Source organism: Lissotriton vulgaris, chromosome 5 (genome assembly GCF_964263255.1).
Source record: "Lissotriton vulgaris chromosome 5, aLisVul1.2, whole genome shotgun sequence".
NCBI classification, from domain to species: Eukaryota; Metazoa; Chordata; class Amphibia; order Caudata; family Salamandridae; genus Lissotriton; species Lissotriton vulgaris.
Genome location: NC_141693.1, coordinates 2,026,101,521 through 2,026,124,364, shown reverse-complemented (window position 1 = coordinate 2,026,124,364; position 22,844 = coordinate 2,026,101,521). Strand labels below are relative to the sequence as shown.

At 49.3% G+C, this 22,844-nt stretch overlaps 1 protein-coding gene across 1 annotated transcript in view; it reads left to right on the top strand.

Moving 5' to 3' along the window:
- PTGES2 (prostaglandin E synthase 2) overlaps window positions 1–14,752 on the top strand; it is a 74,683-nt gene extending 59,931 nt beyond the window's left edge. Inside the window, exon 7 of the mRNA XM_086924898.1 lies at window positions 13,433–14,752. Coding sequence (XP_086781024.1) covers window positions 13,433–13,564 — 132 coding nt within the window. The 3' untranslated portion in view covers window positions 13,565–14,752. The remainder of the gene's footprint in view (window positions 1–13,432) is intronic.
- Window positions 14,753–22,844: the final 8,092 nt, after the last annotated feature.

The window sequence follows — 22,844 nt, the reverse complement described above, 5'->3', positions numbered from 1 at the left end:
GCCCCCTCCCCAAGTAAGATTTTCATACGTGAAAGTACGTTAATGGTTTTGGTCCCTGAGATGCTTCGATGTCACTACCATTCTCAAATAGCATAAGTTCTGGATGTTGGGTGCCATTGTTAAGAGTTCTGAGCAGTGCTTGTAACACTGTCTGAAGCTTATTTCCACCTACTGCAGCTTCACTATTCTCAAAGTAAGTGAGTGTCGTTTGTGGACCTGACTGCATTAGAAAACAATGTGATATGTTACCTTCCTAAACAGCTTGACGGAGGCCCCTGAGGGGCGGTGTGATGGCCATGGACTCGGAGAAGACGCTTGGCTCCGACACCCTCCCCAAGTCTTATAGCACTGGTGTAGCCTGAGATCGCCCCCGACATAGGCGGCCGGCTCCCGGGGTCCGGCGGAACTTTTTGCCTTTTGATGACTCTTCAATTCTGGACCTTGTCCCACAATCCGTTTGACCTGAAGACAAGCTGTAGTGGGGCGCCCCTTTATCGTTTTAGTTGCCATTCCGCCCGCTTTTGCTACACTGTGCCTCTTCCGCCATTCAGCTGTTTACCGCCCGCTCTTGCGACTACAGCGTCTCGCTCACCATGTAGTTGAGATGCGCCCGCTCTTGCGCTGCAGCGATAGGCGGCTGCCACAGGACTCTCAAAATGGCGGCCGGCTCTTCGGTTTTGGGCCTGGTCCACTAAAATGGCCCTGGGACTCCTTGGAACTCGGACGCTTGTCTGCTAGGGCTTGGGTCCCATTCTCGAAAAGCGTCCCCTCAGCCGTGAAGATTCTACAAAAGTCTTGGGGGCCTCCGACTCCCGCAGGCTTCTGGTGGGGAGCGGCTGCCATGATTGCTCGTGGAATGGCCACGACGGAGCTACGAGATGGTAGTGGTCTCATGCTGACGCCAGCTTTAGTCTGAAACATCCAGAAACACTATAGACTACCAATTCGATCAGTTCCGGTAGCGCCCCAACATGACCCGGAAGAGAAGAACTTGCCCTCCCCTCTTTGACTGATGGTTCTTGTTGCCTGTCCCCTCTGTTGTCATTTAACAGAACTTTTTGGACTGCTGAAAGGGGTTGTGTTCTGAACGCTGGTTGGTGGAGACATTTAGACTATATTCTTGACCTACGTTGTCGCGTAATGCGTTTTATGACACGCCGCGTTAGCGCACCCGGAAGTGATCCGAGGCGCGGCGCGCAGCGCGTAACGTAAGCATAACAGGTCATGTGACTTGTTAATAAAACTTTTCATTGGTTCATTTTACTTTTGTTAATTTAATGATGAAAAGCTTGGTCATATGACCTAAAAATTACGCTTTTTATTATTTTCGAACAATATTTTTTTTTCAAACATATGTTATAATATTCCAGGCTAATGTACTTTCCCGGAAAATTTACAACTGTCTTGCAAGTAAAATATATTCCTTTTTCGAGAAAAAGGGCGTTTCTTCCTTCCATGACGGAGCCGTTGAGTAAAAGAGATTCGGCCTGCTGTCTTAGTCGCCGATACGCCTGATTATCAGATTCTTATCGATCACTTTATGTTGCAGACATGAAAAACACAACTGCCCTTGACCATTTATCTTTACTGCGTTCCTACATATTATACCTTTTTATCCGTCATGTAATTGGACTGCTTTATTTCACTTGCCTTTTACTGATTCGAAAACAGTCACTAAAAGTAAAAACTTTACAAATGTAAATACTACTACCGTGTTTTGTTTTAAAAACCTTTATTGTGAAAATGTCAGTATACAAATACGGGCCTATAACCACGTGGGCCGGCCACGGAGCAAACTGAAATCGTATATGATGAGGAGACATTTACATTGTAGAAGAACGTAACGAGCGGGCCATTAGGTGACAAGAACAAAGGTGTCTAACAGTTGCGGAATCGGTGGACGTACATTTTGTAATTAAAATACGACAGGGCCACTTACAATAACATTTTCTAGATATACATTTGCGGGCAAGGAGTTACGAGTCCCATTTATACCGGCGCCATTTTGGGCGAGGCCGGGCAGGTCCAAGATATAGTCAAAATGTCTCCACCAACCATCGGCCAGACCAGAACCCCTTTCGGCCCTTTATGCTACAAGATGGTGTCTTCCATTCAGAAAATATTGTTGGCAGCATTTTGAAAGGAAACAGAAACAGCCGTTCTCCTAGTGAGTTTCACATTGTTACATTTAGGAAGAATGTTGAAGAGTAGTATGTGGAAAATCTGAAGCCATTTTTCTACAAACTCTCAATCAGACTTGGATGGAAAAAAAAAACCTGAAGAATGTACAAACTGAAAACCAATTTTTGTCTGTATAGCACCAACAGTAACGCTTGAGTCAGCTTTGTGTCAAGCCGCCATTTTCATTCAATCAATAGCGTCCCCCTGCACACATTCAGGGACCTGGTCGTGTCTTCAGATGAAACGCATTGTAGGAAAAGAAGCAGAAAGGAAAAGGAAAAAAGTTCCGCCGGACCTAGTGAAGCTGCAGCAGGTGCAAATAAGCTTCAGACAGTCTTACAAGCACTGCTCAGAACTCTCAACTGAGGCACTCAACATCCAGGACTTGCCATTCGGATCTTGGAGCCTTGTGCTGGTTCCGACCTATTCACACATCGGTCCACTACTGACATCACCTCATAAGCCAACGGGGCACCCCACGCCGACTTTCGGCGCAGCATTGTAGGATGGCCACACCAGTGCGGCAACTTGCTGGACACAACATCGGGGCCATCCAGATCTCGGCGCGTTCGACTCACTGTACCGCAACAGTGACCGCAACTCAGCTGGACACGCCGTCTTTCGGCGCAGCATTGTAGGATGGCCACACCAGTGCGGCAATTTGCTGGACACCACCTCGGTGCCATCCGGATCTCGGCGCGTTCGAGTCACTGTACCGCAACAGTGACCGCAATTCAGCTGGACACGCCGTCTTTCGGCGCAGCATTGTAGGATGGCCACACCAGTGCGGCAATTTGCTGGACACCACCTCGGTGCCATCCGGATCTCGGCGCGTTCGAGTCACTGTACCGCAACAGTGACCGCAATTCAGCTGGACACGCCGTCTTTCGGCGCAGCATTGTAGGATGGCCACACCAGTGCGGCAATTTGCTGGACACCACCTCGGTGCCATCCGGATCTCGGCGCGTTCGAGTCACTGTACCGCAACAGTGACCGCAACTCAGCTGGACACGCCGTCTTTCGGCGCAGCATTGTAGGATGGCCACACCAGTGCGGCAATTTGCTGGACACCACCTCGGTACCATCCGGATCTCGGCCCGTTGTGCTGCCTTCGGCCTATTCGCACATCGGTCCGCTACTGACGCCGCCTCACGTGCCAACGGATTTTCTACGCTTTTTGTAGCCCTATGCCGCATAACAGGTCATGTGACTTGTTTATAAAACTTTTCATTGGTTCATTTTACTTTTGGTTTCCTAAAGATGGAAGGCTTGGTCATATGACCTAAAAATAACACTTTTCATTGGTTTAGAACATTTTTTTTTCCCAAACGATGAAAGCCCCACCTTGTTTCTGGATCATTCAGACTGAAGCTGGCGTCAGCATGAGAGCACCACCATCTCGTGGCTCCGTCGTGGTCATTCCGCGAGCAATCATGGCAGCCGCTCCCCACCGGAAGCCTGCGGGAGTCGGGGGGCCCCCAAGACTTTTATACAATCTTCACGGCTGAGGGGACGCTTTTCGAGAATGGAGCCCAAGCCCTAGCAGGCAAGCGTCCGAGTTCCAAAGTGTCCCAGGACCATTTCAGTGGACCAGGCCTAAAACCGAGGAGCTGTCCGCCATTTTAAGAGCCATGTGGCAGCCGCCTATCGCTGCACTGCAAGAGTGGGAGCAACTCAACAACATGGTGAGCGAGACGCTGTGGCCGCAAGAGCGAGCGCAACTCAGCTAGATGGCCGCCACCTGGGGAGGCCCGTTCACGCCGGCTCCCCCACGCCCCCCCCCCCCCCCCCGGGCCGCCGCACGCCAATTTTCGGAGCAGCATTGTAGGATACCAAAACCAGTGCGGCAGTTTACTGGACATCACCTGGGTGCCTGTCGTACATGTTGTGTCAGCCATGTGACACTGGACACAGACCGCTACTGACGAGGCCTCCCCCCGCACCACCCGGGACGCCCCACGCTGTTTTTCTGTGCTGCATTGTAGGATCCCTAAACCAGTGCGGCACCCAGGCGACATCACCTGGGTGCCGTCCAGAACTCTGCACGTTGTGCTGCCTTGGGACTATTCGCACAACAGACCGCTACTGACGAGGCCTCCCCCCGCCCCACCCGGGACGCCCCACGCCAATTTTCGGAGCAGCATTGTAGGATCCCTAAACCAGTGCGGCACCCAGGCGACATCACCTGGGTGCCGTCCAGAACTCTGCACGTTGTGCTGCCTTGGGACTATTCGCACAAAAGACAGCTTCTAACCATTGTTGCTTTTTGTGTTGAGAAATGTTTAAATGTTTTTAGTTTTTGTTCCGTTCGTTAAAGTTAGTAGTTAATAAAGTTTTATAACCTTACTTTGTTGGAGTGTTATCTATTTTTTTAAAAACGGGTGAATGGGGCCTTGAATCGGGTTATTGTCATGTGTGGGCTTTGGAAGTGTGCTGCTGCAGGATCGGACATTTCAAACTCAAATGCACGTTCTTTTTCTTACCTTTCCGAAGCATGGAGCGCAATAGCAGGCAGAGAAAGGGTGATGCACGTGTTGAACACTACCTGACCTGGCAAGTTGCTGGCAGTGCCCCCCCGCCCGCTCCTGAAAGAGGGCACACACACACCGCCGCCCCGAGTACTTCACAAATCTTTAAAAGACCATGCGCTTGTTCATGAGGCTTAAATGGTTTATCACCTCTTCTAGAACCCCTGCATCGACCCTCTGACGTTTCATGGAAAAATTACCATGTAACACAATACCAAGCCCTGTCAGCTGAAACCCCCAAGGAATCGTGGGGCATATTATCAAGGGGGTTTATCTCCGCTTTTTTGGCTTTAAAAGCCATGAAAGCGGAGATAAAATTATTTCCCTATTACCAAGCTGTCGCTAACACCAGTTAGTGACAGCTAAAAGGAGATAGCGACCATCTTCGGCCCCACTTTGCATGTCAGTGATACTTATCACTAATGACATGCAAAGTGGCGTGCCAAGATGTTAGCGACTGGAAACAGTCCCTAACATCGCTACCTTCTATTACCAACTTTTGGAGATATTCGCGCTAAGCGCGAATATCTCCAAAATCTAACACCTGCCCTGAGCAGTTCTTAGCCATGTTATCCAATGGGAGGTGGATAACATGGCTAAGAGCATTAGATCGATAATACATGAATATCGCTGACTTTTCACCTGCCCTGAGCAGTTCTTCGCCATGTTATCCAATGGGAGGTGGATAACATGGCTAAGAGCATTAGATCGATAATACATGAATATCGCTGACTTTTCTGCGATAATAGCAAGGTTTATCTGCGATAAAAATCGCCGATGTGCGGCGATAATTTTTGTCTCTAAACAAGTTAGAGACAAAAATTATCGCTAGTTGTTCGTAATATGCCCCCGGGTTTTTGCTTGCAGAAATCGGGAGGCGGGAGACTAGCACTGAAATCAGTACTCACACGCCTGAATCAGGAGGATTGGCATGTCTGAATTCTCTACAGCTGGGGCCATAAACTACATCCGCAGGGTTAGGTGATAGCCTGGGACCAGCCTGGCATCTAAAATGGCTGCCGTGCACGACAAAATTGTGGCATTCGAAAAAAGGCAAGATGGCGCAGCCGCTGGAAGAGATGTATCAACATATATCAGCCTCCTCAGCCACCCTCAGGAAACATAGGGGATTAGGATACGTCTCCCGCACCCCCTTATACCTAGTACTTTAATTAACGAAGCACAAAATGGCGAATTCCCGTTTCGCTACCAGTTTGCGGCCCAGTTCGCGGCCCGTGAAGCGCTTCTACCGTGAAAAATCATTTTTTTTTTATTTTCCCCACGGGACCCTTTAATAACCCCAACAACATTCCTAGGGGGTCAAGAGGGGGATACCTTGCCCCCTTTCATTAAATTCCCCCTTAGTTTTTCACCTTTTCTTCTCTCTCGATCCTACCGAGAGACAAGATGGCGGCCGCTCCGGACTGTCACGCAGCAAAAAAAAAAAAGCTCACGCACAGCCGCTGGAAGAGATGTATCAACATATATCAGCCTCCTCAGCCACCCTCAGGAAACATAGGGGATTAGGATACGTCTCCCGCACCCACTTATAACTAGTAATTTAATTAACGAAGCACAAAATGGCGAATTCCCGTTTCGCTACCAGTTCGCGGCCGCGCTTCTACCGTGAAAAATCATTTTTTTTTTATTTTCCCCACGGGACCCTTTAATAACCCCAACAACATTCCTAGGGGGTCAAGAGGGGGATACCTTGCCCCCTTTCATTAAATTCCCCTTTCGTTTTCCACCTTTTCTTCTCTCTCGATCCTACCGAGAGACAAGATGGCGTCCGCTCCGGACTGTTTAGAATGTTGACAGACACCGGAGAGCCAATCAGCTTTCTGCGCGCAAAGTTCCGATAAGCGAAAAGTAAGCGGACCGGATCGCTGCCCAGAGCGCTGTTACAGATAGATATCTTGGTTTGAACGTTAATTTCTCAAAAACTACTGGAGCACATATATTGAGACCTAGCAAAGGCACATCGGGCTAACAGTCCCTACAATTTTGCCAAGTTTCGTGCAAATCCATTCAGCCGTTCGAGCTAAAAGTGAGTCCAACCGCCCTATGGAAAAATGAATGGAAAAAACGCGTTTTGGGACCCCCCTTTTTTCTCAGCCCCCCCTTGACGAAACCCCCCTAAATTTTCAGGGGCTGCTCAGAATCAAAATGTGCCATTTTCCTGAAAATTTCAGCCGATTCCGTCCACAAACGCCAAAGTTATTAGACATAGAATTTTCAAAAGTCCCATAGAGAAAAAATTCTAACTATATATACCTACTGGCGATAGCCAGTAGGTAATATATGTATATATATATATATATATATATATATACACGTGTATATATACATATATAGATATTCTATCGAGTGACACATCTGTCCTGGGCTGTTTGCCATAGGTGCGCATGCTGCATCAACCGCTCACAGTCGCATGGGTGCCAGGACAGATGTGTTCGTTTTAGGCTGAAACATGTTGATCACTACTCAGCGCGCCTGCATCTAATGATTGTAGCCACACTTTCTGTCTTCTGTTTTTAACCCTGGCACAGGGTGGCAAGAATAAAACTCACCTGGCTCACCCTGTAGCTAGTTTTACTTGCTCACTTCCTTGCACTGCACCTTTCCCATCACTCCATTTGCTCTCATTGGGTTTTAGGAAAACCCAGTACATCTGAAAACATCCCTGAGCTCCTCCCTCGCAGTGAGAGGTTTGTAGCCCGATTCATGACTTGACTTCATGATGCGAGGAGGACTCCCCATTATGAGGCATGACCCCTTTGGTGTGTGAGGGAATCTGTCCTTAAAAGGGACACCCCCACCCCCTGTAAGTCAGTTTGTTTCCCTTCTGTGACGTCACTCAGTTTTTCTGGACCTGAGTGCTTTTTGTGTATTGAGTTATTGACTGTGGCCCTCGCCCTCGCTGGTCCCTCTTCTCTTCTCGGGCCCTCCTTGTGTGTGTACCTGATCCTACTAAAACCTTTGTTTCCATCACACTTCAAAGTTACAGAAAAAAGATCTTCATTTGGCTTTCCCAACTGCTGAATGTGTACAGTTCGTTTACAGGTATTTTACACGTTGTGTGTTTAAAGACGTCCTCCAGCTTGCCGTTCCCTCTTCATTCACCCCGGCAGGATTGTCACATCATTCACTATATTTTTCTTTCTCTGACTGCAAAGCGAGAGGAGTTTGAAAACACCAGACTCCGTGGGAAGAAATAGCCTGACATTCGACCTCCGTCTTTGAATCCCTAACACAATAAATACAGACTGAAGGCATCTTTATTTATTGCCTGCACTTTGGCAACCACCAATGGGTCGTAACCCAAAGTTTGGGAAACATTGTTCTATTCGACCTGATCTGAACCCAACTGGCTGTCTGGGTAGGAGAGTCTAAACCAGCGAGGTGCCTAGGCGCCACACCTGGATTCGTTGCACTTGTTTCTTCTCCACTGTCTTTAATGGACATGTCCTTCGACGGCTCTTGGCAGTTCGAAGCGAAGCCTGACTCTGCCTTTGAGTGTTTCAAAGACAGGAAGGCCATCGCCATTCTCTAGACCTGGCTCCAAAGGGTACCCAGACCTCAAACCCTCTCTCTGCAGCACCCCTTTAATTTGGCCTTGGGGGCACGCAGTCAGCCAGTGGGAAATCCAGGTCCCGGTCTACCTCTGTCTGGAGGCGCATCACCAGATATCAATGGGTGCTCCTGATTGTGGCACTCAAATCTTTATTGTTTAAGTTAATTAAAACCATAACAATGTCATAATGCAAATAGGATATCAATAGTTTAATAACAAATAAATGATTTAAAATATATATATATAAAAAAGATGGCATGTTACTTATTTTATCCTAAAAGCTGGAAGTGATATCCCTATCATGAGACCAGTAAAAATTAGTTTGTGATTCTGTGTCGCAAGGTTGTTGTCGTGATTACGGTTTCATCAAATATTAACATTGAAAACTTTTTAAAAATGTTAAAATTGCAATAAAGACACTAAACATTACCGGGGTCGGCAGGGCCGGCTTCCATCAGCCAAATAGTTTTTCTCATAAAATAGTCGAAATTGCCTCATTTTACAGGTCAGCCGAGGGTCTGTCGTACCGAGTCCTCTAAAGATGGCGGATCTACAAGTTCGGATCCCTCTGTCATTAAAAGCCTTTTGTAGGAGCGATACGCGTCTCGGTTTTAAGCTGGGGCAGACACATATGAGATGGATACAATCTTGCCACGCTGCACCACATAAGCTACATGTTTTGACGCCTGTATACTTCCATGCAGGTTGATCAGCCAGGCTTGGTAATACCCCAAATCTGGTTGCCATTAACTTGCGTTTCAAGTGGGGCGAGTGTTTACCGAGGTATTCCACCGGTCGGAGTGATGTATAGGATTGGAGGACCATCCAGCCATGGGATCTTTTAGCTAAGGTACATTTGTCTTCTAGTTATGATTGCAGCCTAGCCGCCTTGTTTGTTATGCACCGATACTCCCTCCTTTCCTGTTTATCCCCTTAACATGCCATCTTTACCTCAAACATTCCCAGAGCATCACATGTCCATACTCCATGGAGAAGCTGTCGCTGTCTTGGCCAAGGGAGCAATAAAGAGGGTGCAGATATCTGGGATCAGGACTGGCTGTTACTCCTATCATTTTCTCATACTGGAAGGAGGATAGTGGCCTGCGCCCCATTTTTGAATTTCACCCTCGGAGGTGCAGTGTGGGGTTGTGGATTCTGTACAAAAGGAGGGTAGCTGATTCCTTTTGTGCGTATACTTCCAGATAGGAGCACCTGGACCTTGAAAGGCTCCTAGTCCCGCCTTCTTTTGATTGATTGTTGTAGATCTGCACATTGAAGCTGAACGCCCAGGGCGTCTCCCTGATCACCCAGCAACTGGCAAGATTTTTAAACGCCAAGGTAGACTAACTCAGCCAACGTAGCCGAACGGATCACAAATGGAAGTTACACACATAACGATGTACAGGGTATTTTCCAACAGTGGAAAGACCCCGGCTGGGTCTATTTGCCGCCACATAGACCAAGCAGTGCCATGTTTTTTTACCTGTCAGAGTTCCCAGGCCTGTTGGAGACTCCTTCCACCAGGACTCCCATATGCCTTTCAACCCCTCCCTCTCCTGCCCAATGTGAGACACCGGGCCCAAGTCATCCTAGTGGCACCGGACTAGGCAAAGAGAGAGTGGTACCTGGAGCTTCTGGCCATGAGCACATGTTCTCCAATCCAGCTTTCCCTTTGAGAGGACCTCATGACGAAGCAGCAGGGCCGGGTTCGCACTGGAGCATGTGCAGTCTACACCTCCATGCCTGGAGGTTGAGCGGTAACAGTTGATGGTTTTGATCTTCTTCCTGACAGGATTGGTGTCATCTTAGCAGCTGAGCATTCACCCATAAAGTCTACGTACCTCAGACGCTGGGAAACATTTGTTGCTCGGTCTTCTACTCCAAGCATTCAGCCCCTGAATGCCCTTATATGAGGTCTTCTATTGTTCTGTCTGTCGTTCGCCCCGCAAGTCCTCGCTGCGGGAACTGTTAAAGGTTAACGTCCGGCTTTCCTACATTTGCCAGATTAGCCTTCCCTCTTCAAGTGACTTGTTGTGGCGCGGTTTTTGCAGGGGCTGGTCCATTGGTCCCCACCAACATCATTTATGACTACTCACTGGGACTTTAATTTGGTTCCCACACACTTAATGTGCACTCCTTTTTAACCCCTTAAGTGCTGCCTCGGTGCATTGGCCGACGGCAGCACTACCTCCCCAGTGCTGCGCACGACCATTGGACGTCCATTCAGCACTAGTTCCAATGGACAGCGCAGCACTGGGGAGGAATGTTTAATAGCATCTATGAGGTTAAGACAATGCACAGTTGTCCTTCCACCTGCTCACTATCAAAACAGCGTTCCTCATCGCCATAACATCCGTCAAGTGAGTGAGTTAACCTCTGGCCTTGTCTGTGGTCCCTCCATATACATCTTCCCAGACAAACTGGTTATCCAGACAGAAGTGCGTTTTCTATTGAAGGCAGTTGCGTCCTTTTTACCCTCCACCGCAATCCGCTAAAGAGGACGTGCAGTTGCATCATCTAACCCAAGAGGTCGCAAAGTTTTTATATTGATCAGACCAGAGACCATTACCTGAACGATCAATTCTTAGTGGGCTTCTCTGAAGTATAGAAAGGGAAAGTGATACAAAAATGCACTTTCTCCCACTGGAATGTTTTCTGTGTAAAGATCTGCTATGGGCCAGCCAAAAATCAGCCCCAGAACGTTTGCGTGTTCATTCCCTCAGAGCAAAACCCACCACCACTGCGTTGATGTGTAATGTGCCAGTCATGGACATTTGCGGGGCTGCTACTTTGGAAGCCCTCCACACGTGTACCAAACACTACTGCCTGGGTAGCCAGGTCTAGCATGATGGACACTACCCGATTGGCCTGCAGGATTTCCTGGTAGGAGCCATTTAACATACGCACCATCAGAGGAGGTGTACTGCTTCGGTATCTATTGACAAGGCGAGGAATCTGCGGTTAGAAGTCTCTATCGGAAGAACATCTTGCGTAACTTGGGTAACAACGCCTTTTCAGGTAGAGACTCTGTGTACCTGCAGATTCCTCAACCACCCTCCCTGGTCTGCTGAATTGTTTCCTATAGATCATTATTAATATGCCAATATCGAACGCATACACAGTGTCGTATTCAGATTTCTCTTGCTCTGCACCAGTGGGTGCGGACGAAGATCAGAACGGAACTGAGGTCTGCGCACGCTGGTGGTGCTCTTTTAGTGGTTCCAGTGTCCTAATCGGAACTTTCCGACCTGACATTGAGCTGCACAATGCCGCCTGTTGATGCGCAAGGGACTTGGTTGAAAACTTCTGGATAAATCTGGTGCCTTGGGGAAATTCACGAGGTGGGGAATCTACAGTTAGAGTTTCTACCAGGAAAGGTGTGACTGAAGATAAGTAACTTGTTTGTCTGGATGCTTGTCACATTCTGAACTTTGCCACTTTTATATGATGCAGTATTTAACAAAATCAAGTACCCCAGTAACTTCATTTTTGAGGTCGGGTCTAGAGAGTACTTTACTTGTCTCACCAGCCCTTTGTTTTCCAAATAATACTATACAGTTATACAAGGACTTTTTTTTCAGCCATCTTCATCCATTGGTCTGTTCATGAGACTTCTACATTTTGCTCTCGCTCACAACAGCCCTATGCACAAGGCAGTGTGTCAGTCCACTTCGATTGTGTATCTTGAGTGACTGCATTTTCACAGATTGCACGTGCACTTCAGTACTTGAAGGCTGCTCCTTTATTTTTTATATATTTTATGTAACACCCATGCAAAAAAAGGGAAATAAAAACTATTGCACTCTTGCAAAGGCCAACCTATTGGCATTGCCAAAGCTTGTTTTGTTTATTTGTAGCCCCCTTTCCAGAGCCAGGGCTGCAGCTGCCACAACTACACTGCTGCAATCTCTTGGCGTCTAGACATCCTGTGGCAGGGGCTGAGGGGCCATATCTTGTTCTTATCTTTTTTGTAGTCCCATGGGACCCGATTGTGCTCGTCCATGTTCACTGTGCTGATTGGCAGTGCCAGGGCCTGGGTTGTTGTTTTATTTCTAAGGCCCCTTAACTAGGCAGGTATTTCTTCAGAGCCTAATGAAAGTAGATTTTCGCTCACCTCCACTGTTCTTGGTGTCATGAAATGGAGATGCAGGTAGCATTCAGCCATGTGCCTGGTGCTCAGTATTAAACTAGGCTCTTAATTTGTCAGATGGCCATCTGCTCATTGCACATTTTCACTTTAACTGTTTTTTTTTTGTCAGAACTGATTTGTATTCATATTTATTTTGAGCAGTCTGGTCACCCACAGCAGTCATCCTAGAGTTGTGGGTGTGCTGCCTTCTTCCTTGATGTCTAGATCAAGTCTTGGGTATGTTCTTCCTTTTGGTGTAGACACTTTGTGATTTATGCCTGGAAGCTGCCTCCTGACAGACAGAGAGAGAGAGAGAGAGAGAGAGCGAGAGAGAGAGGCCTGGAGAAGTAAGGTGGTCTTTTCATTCAGATGTGAAAGCTTTGCGATTCATGCCCAAGAGCGATCTTCTGTTTCTGTTTCTGTTTCTGTTTCTGTTTCTGTGTGTGTGTGTGTGTGTGTGTGTGTGTGTGTGTGTGTGTGTGTGTGTGTGTGTGTGTGTGTGTGTGTGTGTGTTTGTGTGTGTGTGTTTGTGTGTGTGTGTGTTTGTGTGTGTGTGTGTTTGTGTGTGTGTGTGTGTGTGTGTGTGTGTGTGTGTGTGTTTGTGTGTGTGTGTTTGTGTGTGTGTGTGTGTGTGTGTGTGTGTGTGTTTGTGTGTGTGTGTGTGTGTGTGTGTGTTTGTGTGTGTGTGTTTGTGTGTGTGTGTACGTGTACGTGTGTACGTGTGTGTTTGTGTGTGTGTTTGTGTGTGTGTGTACGTGTGTGTGTGTGTGTACGTGTACGTGTGTGTGTGTGTGTACGTGTACGTGTGTGTGTGTGTGTGTGTGTGTGTACTAGTTTCCTTCTCCCAGTGAGGTGGTCTTCTCTCCCTCCGGATGCTGAAGGCAGTGTGTGCCTCTCATTACACCACCATCTGTGCTGGAGTCATTGGGTCTGTTCCTCTCATTCAAGGCTGTGATATTGTACTTCTGTTTCTATCCATGACATTCAGTGTTTTCTACTCCTTTTTTTCTTGTGGTGCAGGCGGTGTATGGCGTCCTCCGAGTGACAGAGGGCCTGGAGACCTTTCATGATCTCATAAACAACAGCAAGATTGGACCTTGGTACTGCAGGATGGAGAAGGCGATACAGGAGAACAAGGTGCCCTCTGGCTGAAGAGGATGAGGTTCTCTCCGAGGTGGTTCTGTGAGAAGTAGTTTGCAACCCCTCCAGGCTTACACGACGAAGAAGAGATGCCGACACGTAGAGCCATCCTTCACAACTCCCACACTTTCCGTCTTTGAAGAGCCTTTCATGCACACTCCAACCTCTCTGCCCATTCAGACCAGCACCGCTCCCCTATTCTTCAAGACCCCTATTAACCATGCCCTGTCCCTTTCTCACCACCTGTCCACTTCGAGCAGTCCGAAGTGACCGCACTTCATGGTGCTTGATCTGTCCCTCTCCCTGTAGGGAGCACTCAAGCTACAGTAGCTCTCAGGGGTCTGCACCGGGGCTGGAATCTGGTGTCTGTCCACCACCAAAGAAAATAATTCAGAACCTTTCGCCTCTGTGAGCACTTGGACCTATGTTTAGGCTTTACTGTACTGTGACTGGCAACTGATGCCAGAATGTTTGGAAACGGTTATTATGTGGAACTTTGTGATTTTTCGCATTGGCATTTGAGAAGATTGCTGTCCAGGCCCAGGGTCTTGGCCTGTACAGCGATAGATTGCAGGGTGCCCGCCTTCCAAGCCCTTCTGCCTGTGAGGTCTTGGCCTGTGCAGTGATTGATTGCAGGGTGCCCTCCTTCCAAGCCCTTCTGCCTGTGAGGTCTTGGCCTGTGCAGTGATTGATTGCAGGGTGCCCGCCTTCCAAGCCCTTCTGCCTGTGAGGTCTTGGCCTGTGGCAGAAGGATTCGCTGCTCCTTCCTGTGCGGAGCAGATCCACTCACTCAGGACGCATCCAACGGCCTATGAGAGGACGGTTCCTGGATCAGCAACCTCTCTGCTGAGCTAACTCAGAGTAAACCTTTGGGCAGCCTCTGCCCCTCCTCTCAGAGGTGCAGCAGCAGTCAGCAGTAAATAGAATTAGCAGAGCTTGTTGTTCCTTCCCATTGGGGGTTTGTTGCTTTGCTAACATTTGTCTTCTGGTATCTGGGGGGCTTTGTCACGAGGATCACAGTCTGAACAAACCATTACCTGCATGATCGCAGGTTGTACCAAAAAATGTTCTGTGGTCACTGACTGGGTTTAACTTGCTGTAGTTGGTTCACCAGCCTCTACTTTCAGTACAAGGATGAAACCACAGACGAGAGTGCAGAAGTACTAAAGGCGATATCATTAAACGGTTCTAAAAAACAAAGCTGTGGTCGATGTTTACTGTCAAATATCATACTTTGAAGACTTTAGTCCTGATGCTGGTATTGGGCAGTACATGGGGAAGTACTCTGGCATTGGGCAGTATTACGGCATTGGGCAGTACTCTAGCATGGGGCAGTACTCTAGCATGGGGCAGTACTCTAGCATGGGGCAGTACTCTAGCATGGGGCAGTACTCTAGCACTGGGCAGTATTCCAGCATTGGGCAGTACTCTGGCATTGGGCAGTATTCCGGAATTGGGCAGTACTCCGGTATTCTGGCAGTACTCCAACATTGGGCAGTACTCTAGCATGGGGCAGTACTCTGGCATTGGGCAGTATTCTGGCATTGGGTAGTATTGCAAGAGGAAAAGCAAGAAATGTTAGAGCTTTTCAGGATTTAGTGTTTAATGGTCAAAATCTGATGAACAAATGTTAAGAATGAATGATTTATTGTATGATTACTTAAAATAGTTAAAAATGTAAGTCAACACCCAGAGTTTGGTCAAAAATGTCACTACCAATATTTTAAAATCGGAAATTCATGACTTGCTGAATTGGTTTCGTATTATGTATCAATTGTTCTACAAGGGTGAAGCTCTTTAAAAAGTGGGTGCTGGTGCTATAAGGAAGAAGGCCAAGGTATAACAAGCATTTACAATGCAATGGTCTCAGCATTGTTAAAGTTAGAGCTATTGGCATTGCTCATGACATTATTTTTATTTATGTTTTTATATTTAAAACATAAATAAATGGCATTGTCATTTACAATGCCAATAGCTTAATCGCTCGCAAATGCAAGACCTATTGCATTTGCACCCACACAGAGCCACCCACACAAAGCCACCCCCACACACACATACAGAGCCACACACACAGAGCCACACCCCCACACACACACACACGGAGCCAAACGCACAGAGCCACACACACAGAGAGCCACACACACACACCTCTCTGCCCAGTAACGCCCTAGGGAACAGAGGCACAAAAAAACGGATCACAAACAGGGCACATAGGCACAAGCATGGCACAGAGGCACACAAACCGGATCATAAGCAGGGCACAGAGGCACAAAAACCGGATCACAAGCAGGGCACAGAGGCACAAGCATGGCACAGAGGCACAAAAACCGGATCACAAGCAAGCACAACCAACGAGGGGGGTGGGGGGGGCACAACCAACAAGGGGGGGGGGGGGCAGGACAGCAAGCACAACCAACGAGGGGGGGGAGACAGCAGGCGCAACCAACGAGGGGGGGCAGGACAGCAAGCACAACCAACGAGGGGGGAGGGGGGGGAGACAGCAAGCACAACCAACGAGGGGGGGGTGGCAGGACAGCAAGCAAAACCAATGAGGGGGGGGCAGGACAGCAATCACAACCAACGAGGGTGGGGGGGCAGGAGAGCAAGCACAACCAACGATTGGGGGGCAGGACAGCAAGCACAACCAACGAGGGGTGGGGCAGGACAGCCAGCACAACCAAAGAAGGGGGGGCATGACAGCAAGCACAACCAACGAGGGGTGGGGCAGGACAGCCAGCATAACCAACGAAGGGGGGGCATGACAGCAAGCACAACCAACGAGGGGGCAGGGGGGGACAGAGGCACAAGAACCGGGCATACAGGCACAAAAACCGGATCACAAGCAGGGCACAGAGGCACAAAAACCGGATCACAAGCAGGACACAGAGGCACAACAAGCAACTAAGGGGCAGGGGGGCACAGAGGCACAAAAACTGGATCACAAGCAGGGCACAGAGGCAAAAAAATCGGATCACAAGCAGGGCACAGAGGCACAGCAAGCAACGAGGGGGCACTTTACAAATACGTGAGGAAAAATTAAGACTTACCTCTAAAAGCAGCCAAATGTCTTATGTAAACAAAAACATAATATTATCAAAAATAGATGTAAACGTAACACATTAAATATACTTGCCCTAAAACTGAGAAATACATCAGAGGATAACAAATACGTTAGGCAAAAATTACACTTACCTTGAAGTTACATGTAACGACGCTCGTGCAGTTACCTATAAAGTACAACAAAACAAAACTTGGCAAAAAGATACATGTACTAGTTACAAATTTGTAAACATTATTATAAACTTGCACTTACCTTAATGTTGCAGCGTCACATACAGTTATTTCGAGGACTCTCCTAAAGATGTCGCTTGCCGCCGATTGAATGAAAAACGTGCCCCACCCTGATGTATCCAAATGCGGAACTTTACCCCAAAAACGGATTAACAGCACATTCGAGAAAAAAAAAGCGCCAATAACAAATAGCATGAACAATACATTATATATTTAAACTTAACTACAAATGATGAAATCATGAAAAAGAAAATCAAGCACAATATGAAGTCCTAAAACACGAACACATTTCCTGATAAAAACATAATGAACTATAATACAAACACATCACAATACCAATTAAACGCACATTAAATAAACTGCTATAAGTAGCATAGGAAATAATACATACAACATAAAAACAAGCGCCTAAAATAGGGAATAAATTCGTTAAAAAAATGTACACTTGCCTCAAAAAACAGACAAATGTATTATGTAAACCAAAACATACTTTTCCAGAAGAATAGATGTAAACCAGAAACATTAAATGTACTTACCATAAAGTTGCCGCAGCCCTATCCAACAGAATCATGAGACGAAATGGGGTAAAGTTATAAAAGCCATAAAATGTATAACATAAAAAAAGAAAAGCGGGCTTACCTGTGGCCATAAAGTACAGCATACATACCAAACAAAGCAATTTGTGCAGGCTAGTGCACGAAGACAACACAACCCAGGGTAGACTTGTAAAAAAAAAATGCATTAAATGAGCAAGAAAGGCAGGACAAATACATAAAAGGATAGAAAAGTATAACGTAAATAAAATACTATATTGTAAGTAGAAGATAGGAAATAAATTACATTGAATACACTTACCCGGAACTTGCCGCAACCCGACCGACAGTACAATAGCTTCGCCAAGTCCGCAAAGATAGCATTGTCGCAGATTCAACAAAACTAAAAAAAAATTTTTAAAACAGTTAACAGTATATTCGGCACAGGCAAAAACAGTGGTTAACTTTAAAAAAAATGTTAAGAGACGAAATGGTGTAAAGTTATAATAAAAAAAACGCATTACATAAGAGAGAAAATAAAGAGGGCTTACCTGAGACTGCACTGCATGCACAACGCTGCACGGAACCGCTACGGGCCGGGGTAGACCTGTAAAAGGAACAAAAAAAAGCATTAGACAAGAAACATAGACAAGATGGCTTACCTGAGACCCGCAAACAGCTGCATACATACCGGGCAAAGCACTCCTTGCACGACGCTGCACGTAAACGCCACGGGCCGGGGTAGACCTGTAAAAAGGAACAAAAACAAGCACAAGCAACGAGGGGGGGCAGGACAGCAAGCACGAGTAACAAGGTGAGGGCAGGACAGCAAGCACGAGCAACTGGGGCAGGGGATGAAGCACAAGCAACGAAGGGGCAGGACAGCAACCACTCACCGGAGGACTCTGCAGCTTCTCGACTTCTTCCAGCGGCGGTCGGGCAGAAATGGCGTCACAAAAGCGGCACCATTTTCGCATTCGGGGGCATGGTTTTTGCAGTTGAGTGATGGATGACGTCACGGCGAGAGAACTGCAAAAAACACGCCCCCGAATCCGAAAAAGGACGGGCTTGAACGGAGTGACGCCCCTCTCCTCCAATGGCTGGCCTCCGTTTAGGAAGCCAGCCAATGGAGAAGAGGGGCGGATTCAAGCCTCCCGTACTAAGAAACATTAATTCTCGGCTGCGCGACACTGCTGCACAGTGTACGCTAGGCCGAGACCTAAAAAGGGGAGCGGTGAAGCAAGGGGACACGGACCCCTCCTACAATAAACATTGAATTGTTGCCTCCTCCGAGGCGGTGCTTCTGTTTCTGTCAGTCCGCCTCAGTCATCACTCGGGCTCAGCCGGCTCCTTTCTTCGCAAGGCTGCCTGAGGGCATTACATGCTTAGGAAGCCTGGATCTGATAGAGACTTCTAGCTGCAGATTCCTTACCTTTGCATTTCCCAGGCGTCAGGCTAGATCCAGAAACTTTTGCTGAGCAATACCCCTTGTGCGCAACATCGTGTGGCTCCATTCGTCTCTGCGTGTCATCGATGACGTTGGTAGCGACATTGTGGTGCTAACATAGGCACCACCGAGGCACGCAGACATCAGTTCCTTTCTTTCCGTGCCAGTTAAGCGCCAATCCGGGAAGAGCTACCCCTCTTCCGCTTTTTGGCAGGCTTTTTTCTCGACTTTTGTTGAAATTCTTTGGCAAGGGATGTCAGGTAATCAATCAATCAATCAGTGACACTTATAAAGCGCGCTACATACCCGTGGGGTCTCAAGGCGCTGGGGGGGGGGGGAAGCCGCTACTGCTCGAACAGCCAGGTCTTCAGCTTCTTCCTGAAGGAGAGGTGGTCTTGGGTCAGGCGCAGGTCGGTCGGGAGGGAGTTCCAGGTCTTGGCGGCCAGGTGGGAGAAGGACCTTCCTCCTGTAGTCGCTCTTCGGATGCGGGGGACGGCGGCGAGGGCGTGGTTGGCTGATCGGAGGTGGCGTTTGGGAGCGTAGAAGTTGACTCGGCTGTTGAGGTAGCTCGGGCCTTGGTCGTGTAGGGCTTTGTGTGCGTGGGTGAGGAGGCGGAAGGTGATTCTTTTGTTGACGGGGAGCCAGTGAAGGTCTCGCAGATGTCCGGAGATGTGGCTGGTTCGTGGGATGTTGAGGATGAGTCTGGCTGAGGCGTTCTGGATCCGCTGGAGTCTCTTCTGGAGCTTGGCGGTGGTCCCGGCGTAGAGGGCGTTGCCGTAGTCCAGTCGGCTGGTGACGAGGGCCTGGGTGACGGTCTTCCTGGTCTCGGTGGGGATCCACCAGAAGATCTTCCGTAGCATGCGTAGGATGTTGAAGCATGCCGAGGAGACGTTGTTGACTTGCCTGGTCATGGAGAGGGAGGAGTCCAGGATGAAGCCCAGGTTGCGTGCATGGTCTGTCGGTTTGGGTGCGGTGCCCAGGGCGGGAGGCCACCAGGAGTCGTCCCAGGCGGAGGGAGAGGAGCCCAGGATGAGGACCTCCGTCTTGTCCGAGTTCAGTTTCAGGCGGCTGGTCGTCATCCACTCGGCTACCTCTTTCATCCCTTCGTGCAGGTTGGCTCTGGCGGCGGCGGGGTCGTTGGTCAGGGAGAGGATCAGCTGGGTGTCGTCGGCGTAGGAGATTATGCTGAGGTTGTGTTTGCGTACGATGGCCGCGAGGGGGCTCATGTAGACGTTGAAGAGGGTGGGGCTCAGAGATGATCCTTGGGGGACGCCGCAGATGACTTCGGTGGCCTCTGACTTGTACGGTGGTAGGCGGACTCTCTGTGTTCTCCCGTCGAGGAAGGAGGTGATCCACTCCAGCGCCTTGTCCTGGATTCCGACGTTGCTGAGGCGCCGTACTAGGGTGCGGTGGCAGACCGTGTCGAATGCCGCGGAGAGGTCTAGGAGGATGAGGGCCGCTGTTTCTCCATTGTCCATCAGGGCTCGGATGTCGTCGGTGGCGGCGATGAGGGCGGTCTCGGTGCTGTGGTTGGCTCGGAAGCCGGACTGTGAGGGGTCGAGGGATCCGTTCGTCTCGAGGAAAGCGGCCATCTGCTTGTTGACGGTCTTCTCGATGACTTTGGCTGGAAACGGGAGGAGCGAGATGGGGCGGTAATTCTTGAGGTCGGTGGGGTCCGCTGTTGGTTTCTTGAGTAGGGCGCTGAGTTCGGCGTGTTTCCAGCTCTCGGGGAAGATGGTGGTGTCGAGGGATGTGTTGATGATGTCTCGCAGGTGGGGTGCGATGACAGCGTCGGCTTTGTTGAAGACGTGGTGAGGGCAGGGGTCGGTCGGTGATCCGGAGTGGATGGAGTTCATCGTGCGGATGGTGTCTTCGGTGCTGATCGGGGTCCAGGCGTGGAGGGTGGTGGTGGGGGGTGGTTGTTCGGTCATGGTGTGCGTTGGTTGGTTGTTGAAGCTGTTGTGTATGTCCGCGATCTTGTTGTGGAAGTATGAAGCCAGGGAGTTGCAGAGGTCTTGCGATGGGGTGATGTCGTTGTTTCCTGCGCTGGGGTTGGAAAGCTCTTTGACGATGTTGAACAGTTCCTTGCAGTTGTGTGCGTTGTTGTCCAACCGGTCCTTGAATGCTGTTTTCTTGGCGGCGCGGATCAGCTGGTGGTGTTTCCGGGTGGCAAGTTTGAAGGAGGTCCTGTTGTCCGGTGTCGGTTCCCTTCTCCAGACTTTCTCGAGGGCTCGGCAGTTAGGAAGCCGTGCAGGACTTGTTCCTGCACGATGTCGGCTACCGATCCCCACCGCGTATGTCTGGTGTCTTGAACGAACCACGATTCGAAGTCGTGTTCAGACTACCGGACAATGGCTCTGAAGACCTTGAGGAAGCGGGCATTGAAGTTGCTTGCGGCCCCGCAGTCGACACCGTTGAGCGAGACTCCGAGGAGGTCACGATCCTGTTTACAGAGGAGGTCGCGGTATCGCTCTCGTAGCCCTTAGTCCTCTTCCTCCCATATGAGGTCATCTGGACACTCGAGGAAGAGGCACAAGTTGAAGTCCAAGCGGACTTCGACTTCACCTCAACTGGCGTTCGTCATCAAAAGAGGTAAGGAGCACCGATGCTCTAAGCACGATTCTGCAGAGCCAGAGTTGACTTTGCGCCTCCCTCCATTTCCAGAAGCTGGAGCAACTCCCCCTCAAATGAAGGATTTTTACAAGGCCATGCGCCGCGTATTTGAGCAGAACGGCCCCGTTGGTGAGCCCTCTGCCCCGCGGGGTCGATGGTGCCCCATGGGGTTCGATGTTGTCAGCTCGACCATGGCGTCGGAGTGGCCTCAGCAGTCCGATCTCTGATCCGGTTTGACGCCGGTCGTACCAACGCGACCTTCCCCGGCGTCCAACCCGAAGTCGGTGCCAGCAGCTGTCAGTGGCGCAAGCCCCATTCTCATCCCTGACAACATGGAGCCGGAATAGCGTCATTCGACGCCGATTCCAACGTCGACAGAACTCGGGGTTCTATGTTGTCGCATGAGTACTTTGTGGACGTGCTAGGCTCAGGAGAGGAATGGGAGGATTATGGAGACTTTAGAGAACCAGGCTGTCTCTGAGGAGGCAATGGACTGGTATGGGGAATTTGGGGAAGCCAGTGGTCTGGATACTTCCCCAGACTCTGGTATGCTCTCTTCACCTAGGGTGGCTAAGGAGGAGGGGGTCCTATCCTATGGCGGTTAAGAGGGCAGCTGAGGTCCTTGGACTGGAACGGCCCTCAGTGAAGGTTAGGACTAATCCCCTGACCGAAGTGCTTCAGCCTGGGGCTGCCACCTCTGAACCCCTTTTCCCCTTTAATGAGCCACTTACTGATGGCCTTCTAGGAACTTGGTCCAAACCTAGCACAGGGGCTCCTTTGAACAGGACGATTGGACGTCGCCATCGCCCAGCATCCGGTGACCCAAAGTTCCTCAGCCAACACCCCACCCCAGAAAGTTTGGTGGTGCAGGCCTCTACTTCTCAGGGCGCATTCCCTTTCGCCCCTCTGGATCGGGAATCCAAGAGACTGGACTCATTTAGGAAGATGTTTTCCTCCAGTCTGGTATTGCGGTCGGTGAATACTGCATGCTTAATGAAATGAAATGAAAAAGAAATTTCTAAAGCGCACTGCGGCCAAGCGGCTTCCTGGCGCTGAGGAGCACAACAGTATCTACAGAGGGTCCCATGAGAGGTTAGCCGGGAAATGCCTCAAGAAAAAGAAAAGTTTTAAGGGCTTTACGAAAGTGAGAAAAAATGGGGATAGAGCGGATGGAGAGAGGGAGATTGTTCCAAATCTGGGGGGGCCAATACAGAAAATCGGGTGCCCCCGGTTCGGGATTTGCGGAAGCGGGGGACATGAAGGAGAGAAAGAGAAGAAGAGCGGAGAGATCGACTGGGAGCGTGGGAGGAGATTAGAGAAGAGCGGGGCGGAACGAGCGTGCGCCCGGAAAGCCAGACAGGCTAGTTTAAACCGGGACCTGAAGAGAACCGGGAGCCAATGGAGGGAT